The sequence below is a fragment of the Sinocyclocheilus rhinocerous genome, unplaced genomic scaffold (assembly GCF_001515625.1).
Source record: "Sinocyclocheilus rhinocerous isolate Xijiao unplaced genomic scaffold, SAMN03320098_v1.1 scaffold594, whole genome shotgun sequence".
In the NCBI taxonomy this organism is placed as follows: domain Eukaryota; kingdom Metazoa; phylum Chordata; class Actinopteri; order Cypriniformes; family Cyprinidae; genus Sinocyclocheilus; species Sinocyclocheilus rhinocerous.
This window is the reverse complement of record NW_015645059.1, coordinates 294908-319688: the sequence shown is the minus strand read 5'-3', so window position 1 is coordinate 319688 and position 24781 is coordinate 294908. Positions and strand designations below refer to the sequence as shown.

At 36.3% G+C, this 24781-nt stretch overlaps 1 protein-coding gene and 1 pseudogene across 1 annotated transcript in view; both read left to right on the top strand.

Annotated features, from left to right (window-relative positions):
* The window catches only part of LOC107705231 (catenin delta-2-like), a 371673-nt pseudogene extending 356522 nt beyond the window's left edge, over positions 1–15151 (top strand).
* Positions 15152–24053: 8902 nt separating this feature from the next.
* dap (death-associated protein) overlaps positions 24054–24781 on the top strand; it is a 17161-nt gene continuing 16433 nt past the window's right edge. Inside the window, exon 1 of the mRNA XM_016508435.1 lies at positions 24054–24290. Coding sequence (XP_016363921.1) covers positions 24236–24290 — 55 coding nt within the window. The 5' untranslated portion in view covers positions 24054–24235. The remainder of the gene's footprint in view (positions 24291–24781) is intronic.

Below are 24781 nucleotides of genomic sequence, written 5' to 3'. Positions count from 1 at the left end.
TTAAATTAAAATAAGCATGTAACGACCACAAACGGAGGAAAATAGTGGAGTAAAAGTACTGATACATCACTTAAAATGTACTCAAGTAAAAGTAAAAGTACACAATTTTTAAACTACTAAAAAAAGTACAATTACTGATAAAAACTACTTAATTACTGTAACGTGAGTATTTGTAATTCGTTACTTCACACCCCTGTTAATATATAGCCAGTGTTATCTTGCACTTTTAATTTTTTTTCCATGATGTAATATTAGTGGTCGACCGATATTGTTTTATATCCGATTAGAAAGCAGGGTTGCGATGATCGATATAAAGCCTATATATATATATATGTGTGTGTAATATAATAGTGATATATATGTAATATATAATTTTTATTTAATTAATATTTTGGAAATCTGAAATCATTTGAAAATTAGATAAAAAAATGAATGTGTAAAATAAACATACTTTAGGTGACAACTTCTTGATTCTGTAATTCTATTACAGTATTTTTCACAAATAAAGAAATATTTTAAAATACGTAAATAGAAAGGAAGTAAACACTGTAACCAGCAGTGCACTCAGTAATCTGGGAAGTTTGTGTGCATTAGGAATCATATTTTTTAAACTAAAGCAATATAATATAATAATATAATTTCATATTTTACCCATATTTTATTTTTTTACTGTATTTTATATTTTATAATAAAAATATAATAATAATAATAATATTCCCCAAAAAACAGAACCAGTCAGTAACAATATTGATTGTGACAAACCTTAACTACACAAAATAGAGTTTGGTTTAATTTTAACATGACTGAAAATAATTAGTTAATTCATGGATTCAGTAAAGGATTCATTAGGCCAATTTGGGGTGATTCATTAAAAGATTTAGGTCATAAGTGTCATTTCGTTCATTAATCGGATTAAACTAAACACATTGTTTTTATACACAGACAGGAAGGTGCGTTATCTTTGCATTCAATTCAGGCTGCAAGCTCACGTCCCATGTAAAATGTAATTTATTTTGCCGTGACACTAGATTCAGTTGACTAGCGGTGTAGGAAATATGGCGCAGAGCAGTGCTCACATGATTCAACATGCTCTCTGCAGCTTTTTAGAATAAATTGATTTATTGTCTGCTTGTTTTTCTCAGTTGAATCTCTGATGTCTCCAGTCGTCCTCTGGCTTGCAGCTGGTTTCATGCTGTTCTGTTGTCTGCAGGCTTTTCCTCTATGGTCTGAGCTCCAGTGTGTGTCATGAAAACAGTGAACGGTAGATTTTTGCCAGAGATCAAAGCACTCAGAGTTAGACAGAGAGAAGGAAGGTAGGGGAAAGAGAGACAGTGGTGTGTCTAAGGTCTTGTAGGCGTACTGGAGAGTAGCTGCGCTCTTTGGCTCAGAGCATCAGAATGTGACAGCAGAGTCTCGCCTGTGCTACTCAATTAACATTTCCTAAGATACATGTGAGCTCAAAGCCAAAATAATACAGCAAAATTGGCAATACTTTGTAATTCATTCACTTCACAACTCTGCAATTATTTCTAATACCACGACCTTGCCATTTAGTTGCAGCATTAGAGACGTGTATTCACTGTGCGGAAAGATATTTATTTGTGTACTCATTATTGCCAAGTTCTGGCAACTTTTCTGAAACCGCTTTTTTAAAAAAGAACAAACAAGCATAGCACAAGAGTTTAATGCATTTTTTATTTCAAATTGAAGTAGCAAAAAGTGGTGCAACACGGGAGTTTCAAATTTAAGGTAAGAAATGTATTTATTTATTTAGTATTTCAATTTTCAAAAATGTAAGAATTAAAATTACAACTTTTTTTTTTTTATTATTATTTAAACTTGTTTAATATGCCATTGCTAAGAGCTACTCAACTTTGAAAAAGCTCAGGGGCCACAAAACAGGATTTTATTTTTTAGGCAAGTAGACGCAATCATATGATTTGATATAATATGCTATTGTATGTGATATATTTTTACTATAAATCAACTTTAAGTTTTTATTTTATTTAGCTTTTTTCATTTTTAATGATTCGCTAAATTAAATATTTAACAAATGAAAGGTACCTATTTTCTTGCTTTATTACTTTCTTTTTTCATTGGAACTTGATGGACTCATACCAACATGTAAGATTATTCATAACAAATGCATAAATCAAAAACAGCTTCACTTATAATGTAACACTTGTGTAAAAAATAAAATCAAAACCATAATAGATTATAATTATGATTGGATGAGCCACATTTGGCACCATTTTAAAATTAGCTGATATAACCTGCAGCACCTGCACACAGTCTAATTCTGTATTAATGCACTCAGTTTTGCAACGTTACCCCGTGCGAAGACAGAGATCCTACACTGGCAACCGTAAACGTATAGTTAGAGCAGACACCAGCAGAGCGTCGTGACACATCAAAAGTGAATCACTCCCATTATAATCTACTGATACACTGGAAGCGCTCATCTTTGAATTTACATCATGAAAGCATTCATCACACAGTTTGCAGAGAAGATTATGGTTTTGTGCTTGGTGCATGTGTGAATATATTTATGTAGAATTATAAAGTAGATAAATTCAACTAAAAAAAGCCATGCAAAATGCCTTAGTGTAAATCTTTTCATTTGCAAAAATGACAAAGCATCGCTGGTCTTTTTCCTCATTTATATTAATATCAGCAGACCTCACATTAAAATTACACAGAGATCAATGTTTCTAAGGCAGTTGCTCATTTAAGTTGGAGCTTTGTCTGGTCAGTACATCCACATTAAGGATTTTGGCATGAACTTCAATGCAAGGTTGACACGTTTTTGCTCACATTTTGCTCATTTTTATAATTTAATCATGAAGCACGGAGGTAATGCTTCTAATGCCATCAGACAAGGCCTTCAGATATACTTTTATGGAATGCCAGACCCTAACAACACAACAGCCATGATATGGAGTTGCCAGCTATTACTGTATTACTGAGACACATTGAGGCCAGGGGACTCAGAGCTCTTTGTTCATTTTAATAAAGTGCAATTGAGTTCATAACTGGTGTTTAAAGGAATAGTTCACTCAAAAATGACAATTTATTCACCCTTTGGCCATGCAAGATGTAGTTGAGTTTGTTTCTTTATCGGGACAGATATGGATCTAATGGATCCTCTGCAATGAGTGGGTGCCGTCAGAATGAGAGTCCAAACAACTGATAAAAACATCACAGAAATCTACAAGTAATCCACATGACTCCAGTCCATCAGTTAACATCTTGTGAAGCAAAACTCTGTTTTTTTGGGGGGGTTTTTTTAATCCATCAAGGAATTTTAACTTTATATCATCACTTCTGGTAAAAATGCCAGTCCATAAACCCTTATAATGTTTTTTACAGTGAAAAAGTTCATCCCCTCTTGTCCTCTCACATCAAAGTCCACAGACATATTTGATTAGAACTGTTTGGGACTGCTTTTGCATGATCTGTACATAATTCTCTCCTGATTCAGACAAGATGACTTTCACTGGAGAAAGCAATATTATGGAGAGGACTCGTATTTTAGCCGAAGCAATGGTTTAAAGTTTTAATGATTGATTTTTTTTTTTACAAGCATGCAGCTTTTCTCTTCACAGGACATTAATGACTGGACTGGAGTGGTGTGGATTACTTGTAGATTTCTGTGATGTTTTTAATCAGCTGTTTGAACTCTTGTTCTGATGGCACCCATTCACTGCAGAGGATCCATCGGTGAGCTAAAATTCTCTAAAACTGTTCTGATGAACAAACAAGCTCATCTACATCTTGGATGGCCTGAGGGTGAGTACATTTTCAGCAAATTTTCATTTTTGGGTGAACTATTCCTTTCGGTAGAAATATCAAATACACGTTGTGTCTTTAATGACCCAAAAGTGTGAGGAAGCAATCTGTAGATCACTTCAAATACAACTTATGATGTGGCTAAGACTGAACTGTTAGCCCTGACTGAAAGAGCATTTTATTGTCACAATTTAACATTTTTGAGAGAAAACTGAAAGTTAGCCTTCACACCTGAGTTTTTATAGACATACAGATTGCTAATTTCCTTTTACAACCTATATAACATAGTTCACAGACATTTGATTTCAACAATAAATGGTTAATGTCATCAGGTTTCTAAGGAATTTACTTTTGTTCACGAGGAATTTATTGACAATAATGGTTGTTGTGTGTATTAGCTTGTATATCAGGACATATTTCTCACAGAATCAAATCTTTTCAGTGCTGTAGGCAAGGAGATACACACAAGTTCAGCAATAGTCGAGTGTTCCTCTCCTGATACCATTGGAGCTCAGACACAAAAGCCCTTTCGCCAAATCCGGCTAAATCACGAAGATCTGCTGTGTAGCACATCTCTTCACAATATCAATTTTTCCTATATGTCCTTCGAAAAATATTGTTTTCATTTTCTACCATTAAGGTCATCAACTCTTCGGTAGAGTTGCAGCTTTACCTGAAGAAAATCAAATCAGAAAGCACTGTACACTGAGTTAAATGCATTAGTAGTTTCTGCGAAACTGCTTTGTGTGTTTCTGAGAATCTGTATTCGTGAGGTTTATGGAAATATGACAGGAACCTTTGAGAGTCTCATCACTTGTTGACTCCGTAACCGCCGGAGCTCCTCGATATTTAAGACCGATAATCAGTTATGTGCATATTTTTGCAAAATGATGCATTGTTGAGGAGCAATGATTAGATTAGGAGTCGTATCGAGGCAGTTTAGAGGAGGGTAAAGCACTTGCGGTTATAATCTGATTATGGGTTTGAAATAATTAGCATGCTAATGTTTCTCTTGGCCATTGTGGGTAGAGTGGTGCTCAAAGCTATTATGTGTTTTACTGGAGTGTGTGTATAAAAGAGCGTGTGTATATGTTTCGTGGTCAGGGCTAATCAGTAATAGGTATGTGTGCGAGCGCGTGTCTAAATCCTTCTATGATGGCCAAAGAGGTCTTCCGTGCCCGTGAGCCCTCGGGTAGCTGTGTGCTTTGGAGATAGTGCCGCTGCCCACTATCCAGGGATCCAGGCTCGATCAGACCGGGCTGTAGGAGGGCCGGAGGGGGAGTGGCGCTGATCCGGTTAGAGCATTGAGGCTGGAAGGGATTTTTAGGCACAGAGGGAAGACTCTCTCCTGATCTCTGTGACCTTCTTACAGCTGTTTTGAAGTGGCTAGGACAAAACTCAGAGTTCATGGACAGAGGGAGAAATCAGGTCAGATAGTTCGATTATAGGCCTACATCAAGTGATACAGTTTAGATTAGGGGCACCCCATCCTGTTCTTGAAGATCTACCTTCCTGCAAAGTTCAGCTCCAACCCTGATAAAACACAACCAGCTAATTAAGATATTCAGGAGCACTTGATAATTATAAACAGGTGTGTTGGATCAGGGTTGGAACTGAATTCTGCAGGTAAGTAGATCTCCAGAACCAGGTTTGGGCACCCCTGGTTTAGATAATACAAGATATCAGCTTTTATAATAGATCTGCATGAAATAATGGAGAAGGACTTGTGCTGTATTGTAATTAACTTTTGTACATTAATAGCATTTCCAAAGTCTAAGACATTTCCAAAAATAAGCAATTTGTCAGTCCACACAAAGGGGTGTGACACAATCACAGCCAATCAGAATGTATTGATGTTTAAAGAACAGTTATAAGAAACAGAAGTTAGACCAATGAGATTTCACAGGGGGTGGAGCTACCCACCTTGCAACCACTCAGAACACTCTAGCAAATGTATAGACCTTATGTGCCAGAGAAACAAGTGCTCAGCCATCATTCAAATTTTATGTTTGAACTTCCGTTTTTGCGGTAGCTCTGTATACTGTGTACCTGTACGGGGTAAATTTTGTTTTTAAAACGTACATAAAAGATTTTTAATATAACATTCAAGTCTCCCAGTCACTGACTTTTACTAAAATTGTGTGATTTACAATCCCCTGTTGTTAAAAACTGTTTAGATAAAACCAGATCGAAAAACAGGGCATTTATACCTATAAACGCCAGCGCGGGTCAAATTTACCCGCTATATAATGCCTGTATGTTCGCGCTGTCATTTTCGTGCCGCTTATGTTTTAACATAGTACATTGCTAGGCAATGCCTTTCTCTCACTGAATTAGCGGTTATCAGTTTCATAAATAAACACAAAATGAGTAAAAGAAGGCGATTTATGAATGCTGAAGAGGTAGGCTATAAGCACTGAATGCCATGAGCGATGATGTGTCTGAGGGTGGGGAGATAAGTAAAGCGTCCTGTCGGCTCAGCATCTGACGGCGATCAATATATCATATTTAGACGTTTTATCCTAATGTTACTCATAATTGTTCAAAATTTGGATTAATTATTTAATTTTTGTTTTGACATACATGTGAACAAAGAATTGCCCAGAGTTATTGCACATCTGGCTGTCTTTATATTGTTTTATCGACGGATTGTACAGGTTCGAGTAGCAACGGGCTTCTTCACACAGCCTGCGCATGCGCAGTAGCCTACTGTCACAAAAAATGGGAGGTACGCGGATGTCCGCACGGAGCCTTTTTTGCTCAATTTTTATGTCACGCATACCATAGCGGACCCTAGTGGACTCGCGGACGCGGAAAGTATAACACAGGCTTAATGCGTTACCCCCAACACTGCTTTTAGGTATACAGCGACCCCTGGCAGTTCTAGTGTTAAGAGCTGGTGAAGTGGATTTACTTACTGTAGAGTTAACAAATGTTATCATTATCATTGTAATGTTTGAAGCGGATGTCATAACAAATGTCAGTAGACCATTAAGAATTTAAAACGAATGTTTCATTCATAAATCTGTAAATTTTAGTCCTGAGGAGTTTTGCTCCATCCTTGATAAAAACTTCCTTGCCTGCTGCTTTTTAGTAACCCTTAGACCTTGATTATCTTGTTCTGGTGTGTTTGATTAGGGTTGGAGCTGAAGTCTGCAAGACTGTGGCTCTCCAGCATATAGCAGCTTTCTAACAATAACACAGAACACTGCTTAGCAGCGCCATAGCCAGTGCTGGGTAGATTACTTACAAATTGTAATCTGTTACTGATTACAAATTACGTTAAAAAGTGTAGTCAGTAATGTTATCAAGATTACTCATTTTAGTTAATGTATTCTGTCTACTTTTAGATTACTTTTGACATAATATTTATTAGGGATGTTTGTCTCTAGAACTGAGGCCGATGCGATACGCATCTCGATACATAGCCAACGATACGATACATTAAAGATACATATGACGCAACTACCGATGTGATATGATTCACCCCAATTACGATGCAGTGCAATCTGATTTCGATTCGATTCAACACAATGCGATTCAAAGCAATATGATGCAATGGAAAAAAAATATGATGCTATGCAATTCAGTATTGTACAGATAATTTGCTTTATTTCTTTGGTTCAGACAGACAGCCATGTTAATCTATATTCTATGTGACTCTCAGGACACTCCTCGGTCTCCGTAGTGTTGTAATACGTCATATTCACGTAGCAGCACTTTCTAAATAATAAAAGTATAGTGCATCTACTAATAATTATATATAAATACAGCGGGTAAAATAAGTATTGAACACGTCACCATGTTTCTCAGTAAATATACACTAAAGGTGCTGTTGACATGAAATATTCACCAGATGTCGGTAACAACTCAAGTAATCTATACATACAAAGAAAACAAAACAACTAATTTCAGAAATTAAGCTGTGTAATAAAATGGAATGAACACATGAAGAAAGGGAGGTGCAAAAAGGCATAGAAAGCCAAGACACCAGCTGAAATCTATCAATAATTAGAACAATAATTAGAAAGCAATCCTGCCCCTTGTCAGTGGAAATAATATTAGCTGATTCAGTCCCAACTGGTGGCCTATAAAAATGTTTCTCATTACCAAGGTGTCACACAAGAAACATCTCATGATGGGTAAAAGCAAAGAGCTCTCTGAAGATCTTCGCAACTTTATTGTTGCAAACCATACTGATGGCATTGGTTACAGAAGGATTTCCAAACTTCTGAATGTTCCAGTAAGCACTGTTGGGTCCATAATCCGGAAGTGGAAAGAACATCATTTCACCATAAACCAGCCACGACCAGGTGCTCCTCGCAAGATTTCTGACAGAGGAGTAAAAAGAATTATCAGAAGAGTTGTCCAACAGCCAAGGACCACTTGTGGAGAGCTTCAGAAAGAACTGGAATTAGTAGGTAGAAGTAATGCACTTAACCGCCGTGGCTTGTATGCACACTCACCATACAAGACTCCTTTGCTGAAGAAAAATCATGTTGAAGCTGGTTTAAAGTTTGCTGCACAACATTTAGACAAGCCTGTAAAATACTGGGAGAATATAGTCTGGTCAGATGAGACCAAAATTGAACTCTTTGGATGCCATAATACACACCATGTTTGGAGGTCAAATGGCACTGCACATCACCCCAAAAACACCAAACCAGCAGTGAAGTTTGGAGGTGGGAACATCATGGCGTGGGGCTGTTTTTCAGCATACGGCACTGGCAAAATTCATATAATTGACATTCTTGATAAAAATCTGTTGCCATCTACCAGGATGATGAAGATGAAATGAGGTGGACATTTCAGCAAGACTGATCCCAAACACACAGCCAAGGAAACTCTTAATTGGTTTCAGAGAAAGAAAATTAAGCTGCTATAATGGCCCAGCCAATCATCTGACTTGAAATCAATAGAAAATCTATGGAAATAAGTAAAGATCAGAGTTCATAGAAGAGGCCCACAGAACCTTCAAGATTTGAAGACTGTTTGTGTGGAAGAATGGGCCAAAATCACACCTGAGCAATGCATGCGACTAGTTTCTCCATGCAGGAGGCGCCTTGAAGCTGTCATTACCAACAAAGGCTTTTGTACGAAGTATTAAATATATTTCAGTAAGCGTGTTCAATACTTTTTCCCTGTGTCATTCCATTTAATTACACATAACACAATTTCTGAACATATTTGTTTTGTTTTCTTTGTATGTATTGATTACTTGGGTTGTTACCGACATCTGGTGAAAATGTCATGTCAACAGCACCTTTAGAAATATATTTACTGAGAAAAATGGTGACATGTTCACCGATGCGAATCGGTGAATCTTACCATCCCTATGGTTTATAGATTTAAATGTTAAATCCAGATCACATGTAAGTAGTTACTACCCAGCACTGATCATAGAAACCACCCATAACCCCTAATATTTCCTCTGGTCTAATTGCTTCCATAGAGGTGGTGTTTGTCACATGGTAACTTTTCTGTCACGACTTGACACTTTTTTTTCCAAAAGATGGCACTTCAAGGACAAATATGGTATTCTTTGTGTGATTTCTTGTTTTTTATGACTTGGTGGAGCTGGGTAGATTGGAGCTGGCTGTTACAGGACCTGTTGGAAACATCCTTCATGCTGTCATGCTAAACAGCACTAATAATGAGTAATGATGCACATCTCTGCATGTCCAGCCTCGTACAGGCAGGAAATGATGAACAGAGACAGTAAGAAATGGAGAGAGACAATTGGACAAAATAAACAGAAACTGAAAAAAGAGCAAAGAACTACAAATTCAAAGTTGGTTACACCGACATAAAGATGGCAGACAGAACAATATCTAAATAAAAAAGAGAAAAAGCTACAAAGTGTAAAATCAGGCCAGTGTGTCTCCAGATGCTCAGTAAGAAGGTTTGTGTGATGATTTGAATTGCAGCCAGCGCCCCCGCCTCACCCAGAGAGATGATCAGCCTCAAGGACAGGAAGAGCGACTACGACTCCACTGGAACCAACGCCAGTTACCATGGAAACAAAGGAGAGCACACTTCCAGAAAAGACACAATGGCAGGTAGGTCTAACTTCAGCAGGAGGAGGAAGATCAGAGTTTTATTTGAAGCACTTAACAGCAAGTAAACTAGGTGTCCACTTACAGAACTGTGAGTTCCACTGTTTTCTGAGCTTTTTATTTAAAATTACTTTTGAATGGACAAAAAAATTATAAGCATAACAAAGTCTAAACTCTACATTCTGCAGCAGCAGTTGAAAAATAATTCACCATGGATGTTTTCATGAATGGTGAAGTTTTACACAAGAGAATGTGAACTTGAATATTTACAATAATTTTGCTTAAATTAAAAATAAGGCAACATAGATAACAGTGATTTTATGTCCATGAATTAGAATATTAATATAATGAATTAATATAATATTTTGTATTTATTGTTATATTGGTGCATATAAATTATATCAATGTTGATATATAGTTATATAATGAAAATATATTAATATTTGAATTGTATGTATTTATTGATAATATTAATATGCATTAATTTGTATTTATATTAATAATTTTCATTTGTACTGTAAATATTAAGGGGGGGGGGGGCACAACATTATTAGCAGGATTAATCTAAGATCCATTATTAATTTAATGTATTGTGTATTAAAATGTGTCATAATATACAAATCAAAATATGTTTGATACTGAAATGTTGTATTTTAATATATGTGAGAAAAAAACAACACTGTCTGGGTTTGAATTCTTGGCCGGCCACATGTAAGTGTTATTAGGATGAAGTGTGTTTACGGTCCATCAAGCTTTTTATCCCTGACTCACATTTGGTTGAAATAGAGCCCAGAGTTCCTTGCTACAGCCCTGCCAGAGTATCTTATGAAAGGATGGATTTGTTTCACTCTCAATAAGTACAATTTCCAGAATTTTTCACAGTTGTTTAATGCTTGATTTATTTAAAAAAAAAAACATTCTCTGCACATTCACACTCTCCCTTTCATCCCGCAGTTCAAACCTCCTGTGGAACATCCACATTGTTCCGGAACTCGTACGAGACTTCAAATGACGAGATCAAACACAACCAGGTGAGCAATGAATCAGCCTGAGACGACTTAACAAACCAGGGTCAAACAGGGACTGCAGTTCCAAGGCTGCATGAGAAATATGTCTCCAATTGTGGAAATCCTTGCGAAAATCAGACACCGTTTACGTTTACTACAACTGATATGCGGCTATGTTGGGATAAGTCATTAGCGAATGTTTTCAACACAAGGCAGCTGTCTATCTACCAATCCAGAACTGTGTTGGCAAACAAAAGGCTGAAGATCTATTCGTTCTTGTATAGACCTGTCAGATGTTGTTTATTTGACTTTGTGAGCCGTCATGCTATGCTAATGAATCGCAACTATATGCTTCCAAGTGCTAGGCACTTTGGCCATATAGAAGACATATTACTTCTACTGACAAGGTTCATCATGGTAAATTTTCAGATTTCATATGGATAAAGTTTGCCAGATGTCCCTGGCACACTTCCGAACCACACCGTATGTTGAGTCAGTCGACAGAAATGCTTTCCCAGACGAGCAGCTGCGAGGAGGCTGGGTACTGATAAGCCTGGCTTCCACATGGATCTTTCCTTTCTGTAGCTGGAGAGCATTCAGCTCTGAATCTTTTTCAATTAGTAACATCTCATTTTCTGCTTCAAATCTCTCTGTTATCGAAAGCAGCTCTGAATGGACAGAATAATGTGAATTTAAAGGGTTAGATCACTCAAAAATGAAATGTTCGTGATCATTTACTCACCTTGTGTTGTTCCAAACTCACCTGGCTTGCTTCCACAAAAGGAGATGTTAGGCAGAATGTCTGCATATTGTTTTCATGAAATATTAAATGGGTCATGAAATGCAGTTTCAGATTTTTGTATTATGCTTCTCAAGGTTAGTTTTTGCACCCAAAAAAGTCCAATATTTGTAAAAAATAATCATTTTCCCTCCTCATTTCACTCTCTGTGAAAAACACTCAATTTCAAGGGGCGTTACCTCTCGCAGATACAGATGTAAATGCCCACTGCTGCGATTGGCTAAATTCACTGCACCATATCCATAATAAAAAACAATCTGGTGGGGGGTCAGAATTCAGAACAACACCAGCAGCATGTTTAGAATAATTCATAAAACAGTCCGTTGTGAAATGTGAAGAACAAATGAAAACTTTATCTCTCAGGCACATCATTAAAAATAAACTGAAGTCATGCATTTCTAATGCTCAGATCTTTAGGAGGCTATGCAAGGGATGTGCAGTTTCTTTACATCCACTGACAGAACAACGTCTGAGTTTGACAGTCTTATTCCTCGGATTGCTTATGATGATGCAGATTAAGGGGCGTCTCGAGGAGAATTGTGACATCACCATTTTCCAAATTTCAAATCTGAATCAAATCTTTTCAGAAGGGTATAGAATAATTCATGGTTTAGTTAGTTTTGAATTTTGAAACTGGCAATATTTTGATTCTCCATTTCATGACACCTATAAGTGTTCTCTGCGAAGACATTTTGCTATAACAGCAGGAAATTATAGAGTATTGTAAAAACTCTGACAGCAGTGAATTCATAAATACATACAGGGCCAAACATTATTGATTGGTTTGTAATTTTCAACCAAATTTTACTGATGCTACCAAGACTATTACAAGTCATTGTTGCAATTTCAGCAAAAACTCAAAGATAATTTTACCTAGCTGAGTTTAAAAAGTTGACGAGGAGAATTTGTCACTGAAAACTAAATGTTTGTGTTTGCAAGGCGTAATGTGTGTACAGTATCAAATAATGTATGATAAAGCACTAGGCCATCCTTATTGTTGAGCCTTGTACAATATAAAAGAACATCGGCTCCAAATCAATGTGTTTGGGAGCACAACAGCTGCCTCTTCCTCCCAAATTTGAGATGTGAGAAGTTGATCAACTTCACTCACAAATCCTTCTTTCACCTCAGGTCCCAGTGCCGCCCGCACCACAGGAGCCACCGCGCAATGACTACGAGGCGTACCCCATCTATCAAAACTCCACCAGGGACTTTGAGGAGCCATTTTTTGAGGATCAGGTCCATCGCCCACCTCCCGCCACCGATCTGAATATGCACCTGGGACTCAAGTCCACCGGGAATTACGTGGACTTCTACTCTGCCGCCCGGCCCTATAGCGAACTCAACTACGAAACGAGTCACTACCCCGCATCCCCCGACTCTTGGGTTTAGGACTTTGAGCACGTAGAGGCCGGGAAACTGCATGTGCATGCATATCACAAAACATTTTTTCAGCGAGTTTTGTTAGTCTAAGCTGGTTCCATGGCGAATATGAGCGGAGTTGAGCAAAAAAAAAAAGAAAGAAAGCGAGAGAGAAAAGAAGGCCTTGACAGAGAGAAAGAATGCATGAGATGAGAGAGAGCACATACTTTAAAGAGAAGCGAAAGCTTAACCTTTGGAGTAGAAAGTGGGTTTGTATTGAAAGGTATTTGAAAAGTGTAGAGGAAAAAAAACTGATATATAGCAGAGGAAGGTGAGGTATGGAAGCACAAGAAAATTAAGTTTGTAAAACGAGCTACGGGAACAGCTTTTCACTATTTTCAAAACTTTCTTTTCATTTATTTGGCGTCACGGTGGATCAAAAGCTTTTTCTTTACACATTTTCCCACACTATTTTTATTTGATCTTTTTTAATTCGATGTAAAGTATTTGGTGTACATTAAAGAGATGCATAAGTGCATTGTGTAATTACACAGACCACTCGGTTCTTCCCATGGCTTTGGGTATTTGTTTTACAGTACAAGAAAAAGACAAAAAAAAACAAAAAAAGAATCCTCTGAGAGATGTGTTTAACCTTCAGTGTCCCTTCCCCAAAATTACATTCGAAGAACAAGGATGTAAATGCCAGTATCGTTCGTTCTGAAAACGTGAAAATGTCTGTGGCAACTAAAACAAAAGCAGACGAAGACCGGAGCATCGTTCCACTCTCCTCTCCTCGTCGATCAAGTGCTTTCTCACTGCCTACAAAAATAGATGTAGATTTTTGACAGATTCTTTTTTCAATTTCACTTTTTTCTTTCTTGACTCAGTGTTGAATAAAACTAAATGCGGCTATTTGTCATCCATATTTGCAGGAAAACTGTCTGTTTTAGACCTTGATCTCAGTTTTCCGTGCTAAGTGACTGTGCCAAATTTTAAAATCTCTTCAATAAGCACTGGAGACATTTTTAAGTTTTTCAGTTAGTTACTTCTTCGATTTGTACCTGCGTTTTTTGTTCATAAGTGTGTTTTACTGGAATTAAGCGACATCTAGAAAACACTGGAATACTACCAGGAGGGCAAAACGTAACTTTGCGAGCTTAATTCCCTCCAAAGATGTACAAAAATCCCCTGTCTCTCAATGTTAGTTGAGTGTGTGCTGTATGTCGATCAGTGTTTGCTATGAGAGGCTTTGTTTCTGACAGGTGGCTTCTTCTGTTTGACTTGACCAGAGATGATGAACTGCTACACTGAGATGTTAATAGAGAATGATAAATATATAAATATAAATATAGATCTATATAATTTTTATTTGTTGATGTCAGTGTCACTGAAAGCAACAAACCAGAAAAGACTTGTACAAAAAAAGAAAAACGATTCTGTTTACCTTCATGTACTGATTCCAACAGAGAAAAGAGAAAATGAAACTTGAAATGTTGACCTGGTCCCAGTTGTGTTGTTACCAAGCTACTAAAATAATCACACTGGATTTGGATGATGTTCTGATGTCAGGACAATAAATTACTCTTTGTGATTTGGAGACGTTTTCTTATGTCCAGTAGATATGCCACGAAATCATTTTCACATCCGAACAATTCTGCATTTATTCTGCAGTTACACCGCCGCATTTACACTGCTTGGACACTAGGTGGCTATGGAGTAAGTTTCGCCACACAATGGCCATGTACACGCTGCAGCTAAATTCGGTTGTCAATTCACTTCTTAGTGCTTTTTGTACACACACAGTTCAGTAATTCACTTTAGTAAGGAAGTGACAACCACATTCTACAACCGAATTGACTTCTGAAAAATGCAGGTAGTGACAACCACATTTGCAGAAATCCATGCTCTGTGTACAGAACCGAACTGAACAATTAGTTTTTAATGACGTATTTAAATGTGTATCAGAGTTGTGGTGCAAGAAATCACAGCGAAGGAGGTACGTCTTGACTCAAGTGTTGCCAAATCTTGCTATAAAAAAAGAATAAGAACAAGCCTATAATAAACTTAAATAAACCAAAAGTGTTTTATCTTGGAAATAAACAACATACCAAAATATCGCAACCTGCACGTGCCTACTTTATTATCTCCATGAAATTAATCGCTTTATGAGCCAAGCCCAAAGACGCTTAATAAGCGATGCTTTTCGTAACTGAGCTCACTCTACAATAGCAACCATCCAAACTTAAAACACGATGGCTCTGTAAACTGTGGTTTAGTTAAAATCGCAAAACATAACTTTGGTCGCTGTAATATTATATAGTTAAAAGTAGCGGATACCAAAAACATGACGCCAGAATGCTGCTATGGTTAGGCTACTATAGTCATCGCAGTTTCGAGAGCGAGTTCTGTTCCATACGCAAAAAAATAATAATAATTTGGGGATTCACTCCTGTATTTAACCTTCTGGCCCTCTTTATAAAAAAAATTATATTTTGAAATTTTTAAAATCTTCGCTTCATCGGAATGAGATGACACTTGGTGACTTTTGTCACATTAGCAATCTGAACACACACAAAAAATCATGGACTTAATTCGGATATGTTAAAGGGTCAAAAAAAAATAGTCACACTTCTTCGCGGACAACAATGACCTAGTACATGAATGGGAAATACGAAAAAAAATTCATTTCTGTTCTGAAGTTTTATTAACATTTATGGAATTACATTGAATAAAATATCAGTTACAAAATGTTTGTATAAAGTGTTTTGAATTATCACTATCCATTCCTTATTTTGTTATATTTTTTAATTATCAAATACTGAGTAACAAAAATGCTTTCTGTGTTCCCTTTCTAACAAGATTTTAATGTTTGACTGTAATCATAATGTAAAACCTGATACTTATCTAACCAAAAATATCTAAACCTTGACAAAAAGTAGTCTTTTAGAATGTCTAGACATATATCTAAATGCAAAACCTAAAAAAAATGAAGAAATTATGTCTAAAAAACAACAGCAATCCAAAAGCCTTTTACAAAAGTTTTGATTTTTTAATGCCTCCAGATGGCCCAATTCTCACTACAAAAAATGGATTTTAAATGCCATCACTCTATTTTGATGTGAAATATTGCATTTAAAAAATAGTAAATAAATAAAGAAATAAAAAAGATATATTAATTCTAATGGAGAAAATAGCTCATTAAAATTGTATAAATATTGCATAGTATCATAAAATTCCCTCAAAATCATAAATAATAATAAAAAAATATTATTGAACAAAAATATATTACATTGATTTTCCTGGGGGAAAAAAAAAAGTTACATTTCAAGGCTTCGGTCACTTTTGCCCGCGAAGGAGGCAAGTGTGACTCCTAAACGAAGAGGGCCAGATTAAATGCTTGTCACCAGTGTTGGGAAGGTTACTGTGGAAATGTAGGCCTAATAGGTTGCAGATTACAAGTTTCCCTATTTAAAATGTAATAAGTAGTGTAATATCAATTACTTTATTAAAATAATGTAACTGATTACATTTGATTACTTTTCTAAATTTCTAACAAATGTTTTTTCAACTGTTAATCATTTTGAAACATTTAAAGCAGGCAGGGTTAACCTCACAGTAGTCCTCAACACTGATTACGGTCAGACTTTCAAAATCCTTCATCACTTAAATTAAGATTATAATCATTTCAAATTAAAGCACAGCTGCCACAACATCAGACTTTAGCTCCTCTTTTTACTTAAAGATCGTTCTGAGTTTAAATACAGATTTTAAATCATAAGACATAGTTTAATAGCTAGGCCTATGATGCTGTTTTTGAAATAAAATGTTTGCATTACTATGACAAGAAACAGCTAATCTTAAAAAAATAAAGCATATACATAAAACCACATAGGAAATAAAACAAGCAAGTTATTAAATAAGCATGTGCCCTATTCTGTGTCTTAAACTCAAACACTGGTGTCTCATATTTTAGAGCAGTCAATGTAATTTGGGAAAGAGCTCAATCATATCTGTGTGTGTGTGTGTGAAAATATTCAGATGTAACCCCCTTTGTAATCTTTAACAGTTTCATAAGTAACCATAATTTAATTACACAATTTTTCTCAGTAACTTAACAGATTACAGTTTATTTTGTAATTAAATTATGTAATTCCATTACATGTAACTAGTTACTCCAACACTAGTTGTCACTCCTGACCAGGCCCGGATTGGCTAATCAGGAGCACCGGGAGGATTCCCGGTGGGCCGGTCTGTTTTTTGGCCGCGAGGGCCGGTGTTGTCATGCCACTGGGTTGAACTGTTCCTAGGCTCTGTTCCTGCACTCATAGCAGCCCCACTCTTTTTATTTATTTTCTCGCAGTGAAGTCACAATTCTATAATGGTACAATTTACTCAGGCCGATGACATTTTTTGTATGACATTTAAAATTATTTTTAGAATAATTGTACATAAATAGGTTAAGCAAAACAATTGTGATTATTTCTGAGAACTTTTTAACTGCAGGCAGACTTAGGCCTACATTATGGTACAGTACAAATATTTGGAACGTCCCTTATTCTGTCCCTTATTTTCTTAAAGAATAAACACTTATTTTCTACAAGAATAAACACAATTTTCTTAAAGAATAAGAGAAAGAATCACAATTGTCCCTTATTTTCCATTTCTTATGTTAATTGGCAATGATGACGTAATTATCTTTTGACTCCCCTGACAGCAGAACCTTGCTCAAAACAAAAAAAGTCATTGTTGGAGATATGCGAGCAAAAAATAATAGATAAAAAATGTATAAAAGAAAGCGCAAAGGCGGCACTAAAAAGGCCAGAAAAAAAAAAACTACGAAGTGGGCCGGTCTGGCATTAAACTCCAGGGCTGAAAATGAGTCCCACTCCGGCCCTGCTCCTGACAATTTAAAGGTGGCCAATAATGTAGGACAGTTTGATTCTAATTTATTTGTGTTTTATTTATTATTTATTTATTTGGACAAAAATTTATTAAAAAAATAATTATTCATGAACACACTTAAAGGATAAGTTCAACCAAAATGCAGCGGGTTATCTAAAACAATGTAGAATATTTTCACGTGTAAGTATCCTTTGTTCATTGCCATGCCAACCGCTTATGACTGTTTATGAGTTTTTTTGTGTATAAACAGGAAACCGAGAACTGTTGTTGTCAAGTCACTTCATTAATAATGTCACCCCCCTCCTCCCCTTTAAACCATAACATTTCTGCAAGCCTAAATGGTCCACATTAATGTGGTTTTGTATTAGGTTAATGGTATTATGTGTTTTATATATTCATAATAGCATTGTATATGTCTTTTAAACATTTGGAGACTCACCAAGTAGGATTACAAAGAACCTCTGGCCAGATACCCACAATTCCTTTTATTGATCCGCTCTTCCGCCACTTCCAGCCGGGTGCGGTATTGTCAGATCCACAGCCATCTGAATGTTCTATCATCGTGATGAAAGAGACTACGGAGCGTTCCCTAGGAAACAGGAAAACAGAAGCAAAAGATGCTGGCTTTGAATCCTAACCATAATCCATAGCTCAGCGGAGAGCACAGTTTCAGAGCATTACGTCCCCAGCAGGCTTTACATGATGTACAACAGGGGTCTCTTGCGCCGATTTTGGCAACCCAACAATTCGCACATGGGCACACAGAAGTGAAGAGAGGGCCTGTACCTGTTATTACCTGTCGCGGGAGAGGAAATAAATAAGTACACAGGATGGATTCTCCTCTTAGAGAAGGAGGATGTGGCGGCTCATGCCTGGCGAGGCATTATGGGGATTAAGTAACAGGCACCATAAATTTAGCCCTTTGAGACGGACTCTATCTGCTCATTTCCTGTCAGTATGAGTATTGTCATTACTTCTCTGCTTTCAGGGACAGAGTTCCTCCATCCAGCACAGGAGAGACAGAAACGAGATGTGTGTTTTGGTCTGTGGCACAAGAATGAGGGTCCTGATGGTCATGGCAATGCAAGGGAATTTTAAAACGGATTCCGAAGTAAAAGTCAGGGAAAAGCCACATATTTTTCTCATTTTTGCTCTGCTCTGTAATATTGCATCAGCTAGATATAGTAGCTGGAGTAAAACTTGCCCTCGAGCGATCGTGATAACATCAGCCTGTCCGCTGAGGGTCTTATTGGAGACATTTGTACACTAGTAAGTGTCCTTGTTGAAATCTTTTTTTTTTTTTTTCCTGACATACAACTGGAAAACTATCTCAGCGATCTGTAATAAAATGATTCCTTACAAGCAAGTACACATGAGTTGACTGGGAATGTCGGAAAAGTCAATGAAATTTATTGATCACTGAATATTATCCATACACTTCAGTTCTTAAGTTTGGGTTAAGTATGATTTTTAATGGTTTTAATGGCCAAGGCTGCAATGATTTGATTAAAAATACAGTAAACACAGTAATACTGTGAAATATTATTACAGTGCAAAACATTGCAACTTTTTTTCTATATATTTAAAAATTCATTTATTCCTGTGATGGCAAAGCTGAATTTGCAGCAGCCATGTCTCCAATCTTCAGTCTCACATGATCCTATAGAAATCAGTTTAATATGCTGATTTGGTGCTCAAGAAACATTAATATTGTTATTAATTGTGAAAATGGTTGTGTTGCTTAATATTTTTATGGAAACCCTGATCATTCGTATCTTTTTCAGGATTCTTTGATGAATAGAAAGTTCAAAAGAATAGCATTTATTTGAAATAGGAAACTTTTGTTTTTACTGTCACTTTTGATCCATTTAATGTGTTCTTGGTGAATACATGTATTAATTCTTTCAAAATCTTAACTGACCCCCTTTGAACGGTAGTGTATAATGGCAGAAGAAATATTGTATGTAATAAACCCTTAAAAATAAGGGTTATTTATTAGCATCTGGTTCCACAAAGAAACTTTAACATACCTTCCATTGCACAAAAGGTTCTTTAATCCCCCTTTTGAAACCTTTATTTTAAAGTATTGTGCAATCTGTATGCTTATTAAATAAAGGTTTTTTATTGGCATCGATGGTCCTAACCTTAAACATCCAGAGAACCTTTCAAATGCAGAAAAGTTTCTTTATACTGGAAAAAGGTTCTTTAGATTTTTTAAATGTCCTTCAAAATGGTTCATTTAAGAGCTGTTGACTGAAAGGTTCTTTGGGGAACCAAAAAAGGTTCTTCTATGGCATCGCTGCAAAAAAAAAAAAACCTTCTGAGCCTTTATTTTTCAGAGTGTATCAGGACCCTCACTGACAAGCAAAGTACTGCGGGATAGAAAAATTGCATTTTTTGGCTTCAGTCTTGCATATCATAAAACAAACGTCTCCTCATCTGGAGTCCATTATTAGATTTGTGAGTCTAGACTTACAAACATTATCAAGTCAATCATGTTAGATTAACATTATTTGCAGACTTGAATTCTGGGATATATTAGTCTGAATGTTTGCAATTGTAGACTGCTTGTCTCCGTTACAGTAACCTGTAAGTGTTTCTGACTCACAGGTTGAAATATTTCAATGCAACACTCAGTGTGTCAGACCCTCGCCGTCTCATCCCCTCGGCTCTGTGAAGTTGTAAAATTAAATTCAGAGGGTGTGCAGAATAGCTCTATTTCCCCTGAACCCATGCGATGATTAAGTGTTCAATATGTACCAAAGTTTCATTTTCAGTGTGCGCCGCCTCACGCTGTGGGATTATAATCTAATGTGGCATGAAAATAGGTCTTCAATTGAACAATGTGATTCATTTTACACCAGGGCAAATACGGCAAGAACTCGAAACACATCTCTCTTCCATACTGTTGACACATCCATGAATTAGAGTCCAAAATACAGATTTGGCACAAAATCAATTTCTGTGTGGACAAAAGTTAAATAAAAGGATCATCAGCCCACTGCAGATGAAATTATTCATGAAGGGAAAATGAATTTTCGTCAGGATTCATTCTAGAGTCTGGACAGACTGAACAGGGTTTAATAGGCATCCGTGAATGTCAGACGCTACATTTTTTGTGCCAGACCTGATTAAATCAGTAATTTCCCAACAAAATGACCAATAGTTTCTTTTTCATGTACAAGGGAATATCAAAAGGAGTTCAGGACACCCCCAAAAAGTCTGCTATTATAATGATTTGCATTGTAACCATTTTCAGAACAATTAAGCTCATTCTCCACAGTTGTCATTACTGTAATGTAAAATACAATCTTAATCTAATAACATGAAATTAAGATTAAATTTGATCATGATTTTTATAATAGTCATTGTTTTACTGTATTGCAGTAAAACAGCTGTACATTGTGACATTTTTCGGAAGTTGTAAATAAAACTATTATTGAATTCCTTGTTTTACAAGGAAATATTTCAGTTATGTTTAATTCAATGTGTCTTGCCATTTCTTTATAATCATCTGTAAAATGTACTAGCAATTTCTAAGTGAAAATTGCTTCTACACCAATTTTTTCAATGTATTTGCAATTTTTACATAAAAATGTAAATACTAAAATAAACATTAAATGCACTTCAACAAATGCTACAATTATACTTTATTTTTTATAAACATACAATTATATTTATGTAAAAAAAAATATGTTTTATGAATTATGAATTTTATTTTATTCTATCTTTAATATGAACCATGAAAATATTTTTTTTTTTTTTTTTTTTTTTCAATAATAGCAAAGCAATTGTTTTACTGTCAAAAAACAACAATGACTATTACAGTAATAATAATTACTTAAAAATACTAAAATTACCAGACATTACAGTAATAAGAATTGTGGGGGAAATGTGCTTAATATGTCCTGAAAATGAGGAGGGGGTGAAATTATACAGTATGAGGACATTTCTTGATAGGTTGTCACAAAGAAACTCAATCTTTAAAAGTCCTCAATAATAATCAGAACAGTATGGTTATTAGAGCATGCAAGCTAAAGGTTACATAAAGCTCTCATCAGTCTCTCATGATACATCCAATGTGAACGTCATAGTGCTTATTGACAGAGCCAGACATTACTGGCACAAATTTCTCTGCACAATACAGCTCTTCAACCTGTGAGTGATTAACAATCAAATACTGCCTCTGTCAGGCTCAGATCAGCAGCTCCTGTAGGTCCTAAAACCATAATGGTTTGATTGTCTTGCACTATACGACTCTCTTGTTTTCTGTGGTCACTGATGTATATCCTTTAATGATTGGATACTTCACCTAGCAATAATGGACACTTCTGCTCCAAAATATTTGATCATATATTGATTCGTATGCAGTTATGGCTGTTTGCATTATTTTATCAGCTGCTTTAAAAAGTGCCATTCCATAAGGCTTGCTTGTGTGGCTTGTTTCAAAATGAAGACTCCTGTCATTTATTAAAGCATTAGTCTCCCCTCTAGTGGTCATGATTCACCTCAGTGTAAATTCATCAATGCAGCTCAACATCTGCCACAGAGAGTGCTATAGATAAGGGCAAACACCTCAGATTTATATATCGAACAACTGATTTATGCACTTGTGAAGAACAAAACTTGATTTACTGATACTGAGAAAACTTTGCATCGCAGCTTTAGACTTGAATAGCCTTGGGCCAAACTCTGACCCCTTTGATATATCATCTATATGATTCTGCACACAATAACACAGGGGTTAATATAAAATATATAGGACAATGATCTCAAAAAGGCTATATGCATTCCAAAACGTTTAATGAGAGGAACCCCTTGTGTTGTGTGCTTGTGTAAAACTGACATGATTCCCTTTCCTCATAGTGTAAACGTAACTTACCATTAAAATCACATTCACTGTATTTCTGATTATTAAAATAATGTTTCTTTCTCTCTCTTAATTGCAGCTTTGCATCATCTAATATAATGCAATAGGTCTACCAGCTGTAGTGATATAAGCACCAGCACTGTCGGGAGTTCTTGACAAATTTTTTCCCAGACATAATTGTTTGATAAGATTCCCTATTATTATGTCTGCTAGAGTTACAAATTTTAGCCTTAATAAAATTTAACACAGGATTTTCACACTGCGCTTAACCGGGTTTCTTCGTTCTAAACCCCGCTTTTAACCCCGGGTAAGGAACGTTTCACACTTGTAATTTAGAAGCGGGTTATTAAACCCCACTTCGATACAACTTGAACAGAGAGAAACGAAGTTAGAATGTTACGGCTAGAATCTTACAGACACCCATTCCCGACGATCCTTAATCACGTGTTTGGCAAAGTCACACAGAAACCCGCGCGTTTTAACCATAGACTCTGTAAAAACATGGACGTAGTGTCCGTGACGTCACCCGTAGGTTCCTGACGAGGTTTTTGAAGCTCAAAGTAGGCCCAGTTGATGAATTACAGTTTAAGTCACTTCCTTGTTGGCTTCACGAGAGAGAGCGGGAGGTTGCCGCTTGGTTTTAACAGCAGCTTCAGCGACAAAACAAGTCAAATAATGGTGACAGAAAACGCATTAATTGGAGTTTAAAAAGAGACCGTTTCATTCTTACCTTTATAGTCCGAGAAGTCCATCCTGGAAAACTTGTTCTCAGGAATATTTAATTAAAATATGTGAATGTTTAGAGCCTTTACGTAAAGAGGTCACGTGCCGCGGTCATCCAATCGCTGACAGTTTGACACTAAACGCCGTAAATATGAACGTCATTTTATGAATATCCAGGAGGATTAAATTATGAGCAGTGTGAAACGTGAAGGATTCCTTTTACCGGGGGTTCAGAATGGCCCAGAGTTAATGATTTTCAGGTATGAAAAAGAGTGCATCGACCGGGGACCTCATCTCATGTGAGTAATGTTACCATAAATAATTTTAATTAAATTATGCTGATGATTTATCAATCATTTTTTAAATATAAAAACAAAGGCATTTTCTTCCCTCTCTCTATCACCTGTTTGGGCTAGTATGCATTTATTAATAAAAGCTACACGGCTCCTCTACAAATGAATGCAGGTTTGTATTTTCTGATTCTCCTCGTATGTTCCATTAGACTTTCCATAGTAAAGAGGAGGAACGTCCTTTCTCAATAAACGCTCCTATTGGTTGGAGCCGACCACTGGCGTCATCACGCACCGTTGCCAAACAATGGGCAGGAAAAGGCCACGTTGACGAAGTCGACAGAAGTGTGCGTTATTTTTCAGCCAGGAAACTGAAGGGTTGTTTTTATTTTGAAGATAACGAAGCAACTCTTTGGAAGAAGCGCTTGACAGCAGCCATGTCATCGCCGCCCAAAGAGAAAATCGAGACCAAAGCTGGACATCTTCCTGCTGGTAATGTCTCTGTGCTACTGCTTCTGCTGTTGTTGTTTTTCTGCTGGGAAGTCTTGTGGATCAATCCACCAATGGGCGCCTTTTTCATTTGGAAAATGTGATTTAAAAAGTGCATTATTGTAGATTTTAGACATTGCATTGGATCTCTTATTTAATAAATGTTCATTAAATTGCATTGTGCCATCCCGGGTTAATACTGCTACATAAATAGATTTGTTGGGATATAGCCATGCCTATAAATAAAATGTGCTCAGGGTCATGACACTTTTAGGTGTTTTTTAGAAAATAATTTAACTCTGATGTTTCTACTAAGTTTGTTTACTGTACAAAAACATGGTAACAGGGTTGAGTATTTAATATGACAAACCTAACAAAATATTAAATAAAGAAAAAATATACCTTGACGAGTTAACGTTTTGTAGAGGTGATGTTGGTATAACACGTGTGTGTGTGTGTGTATGTGTGTGTATATATATATATATATATATATA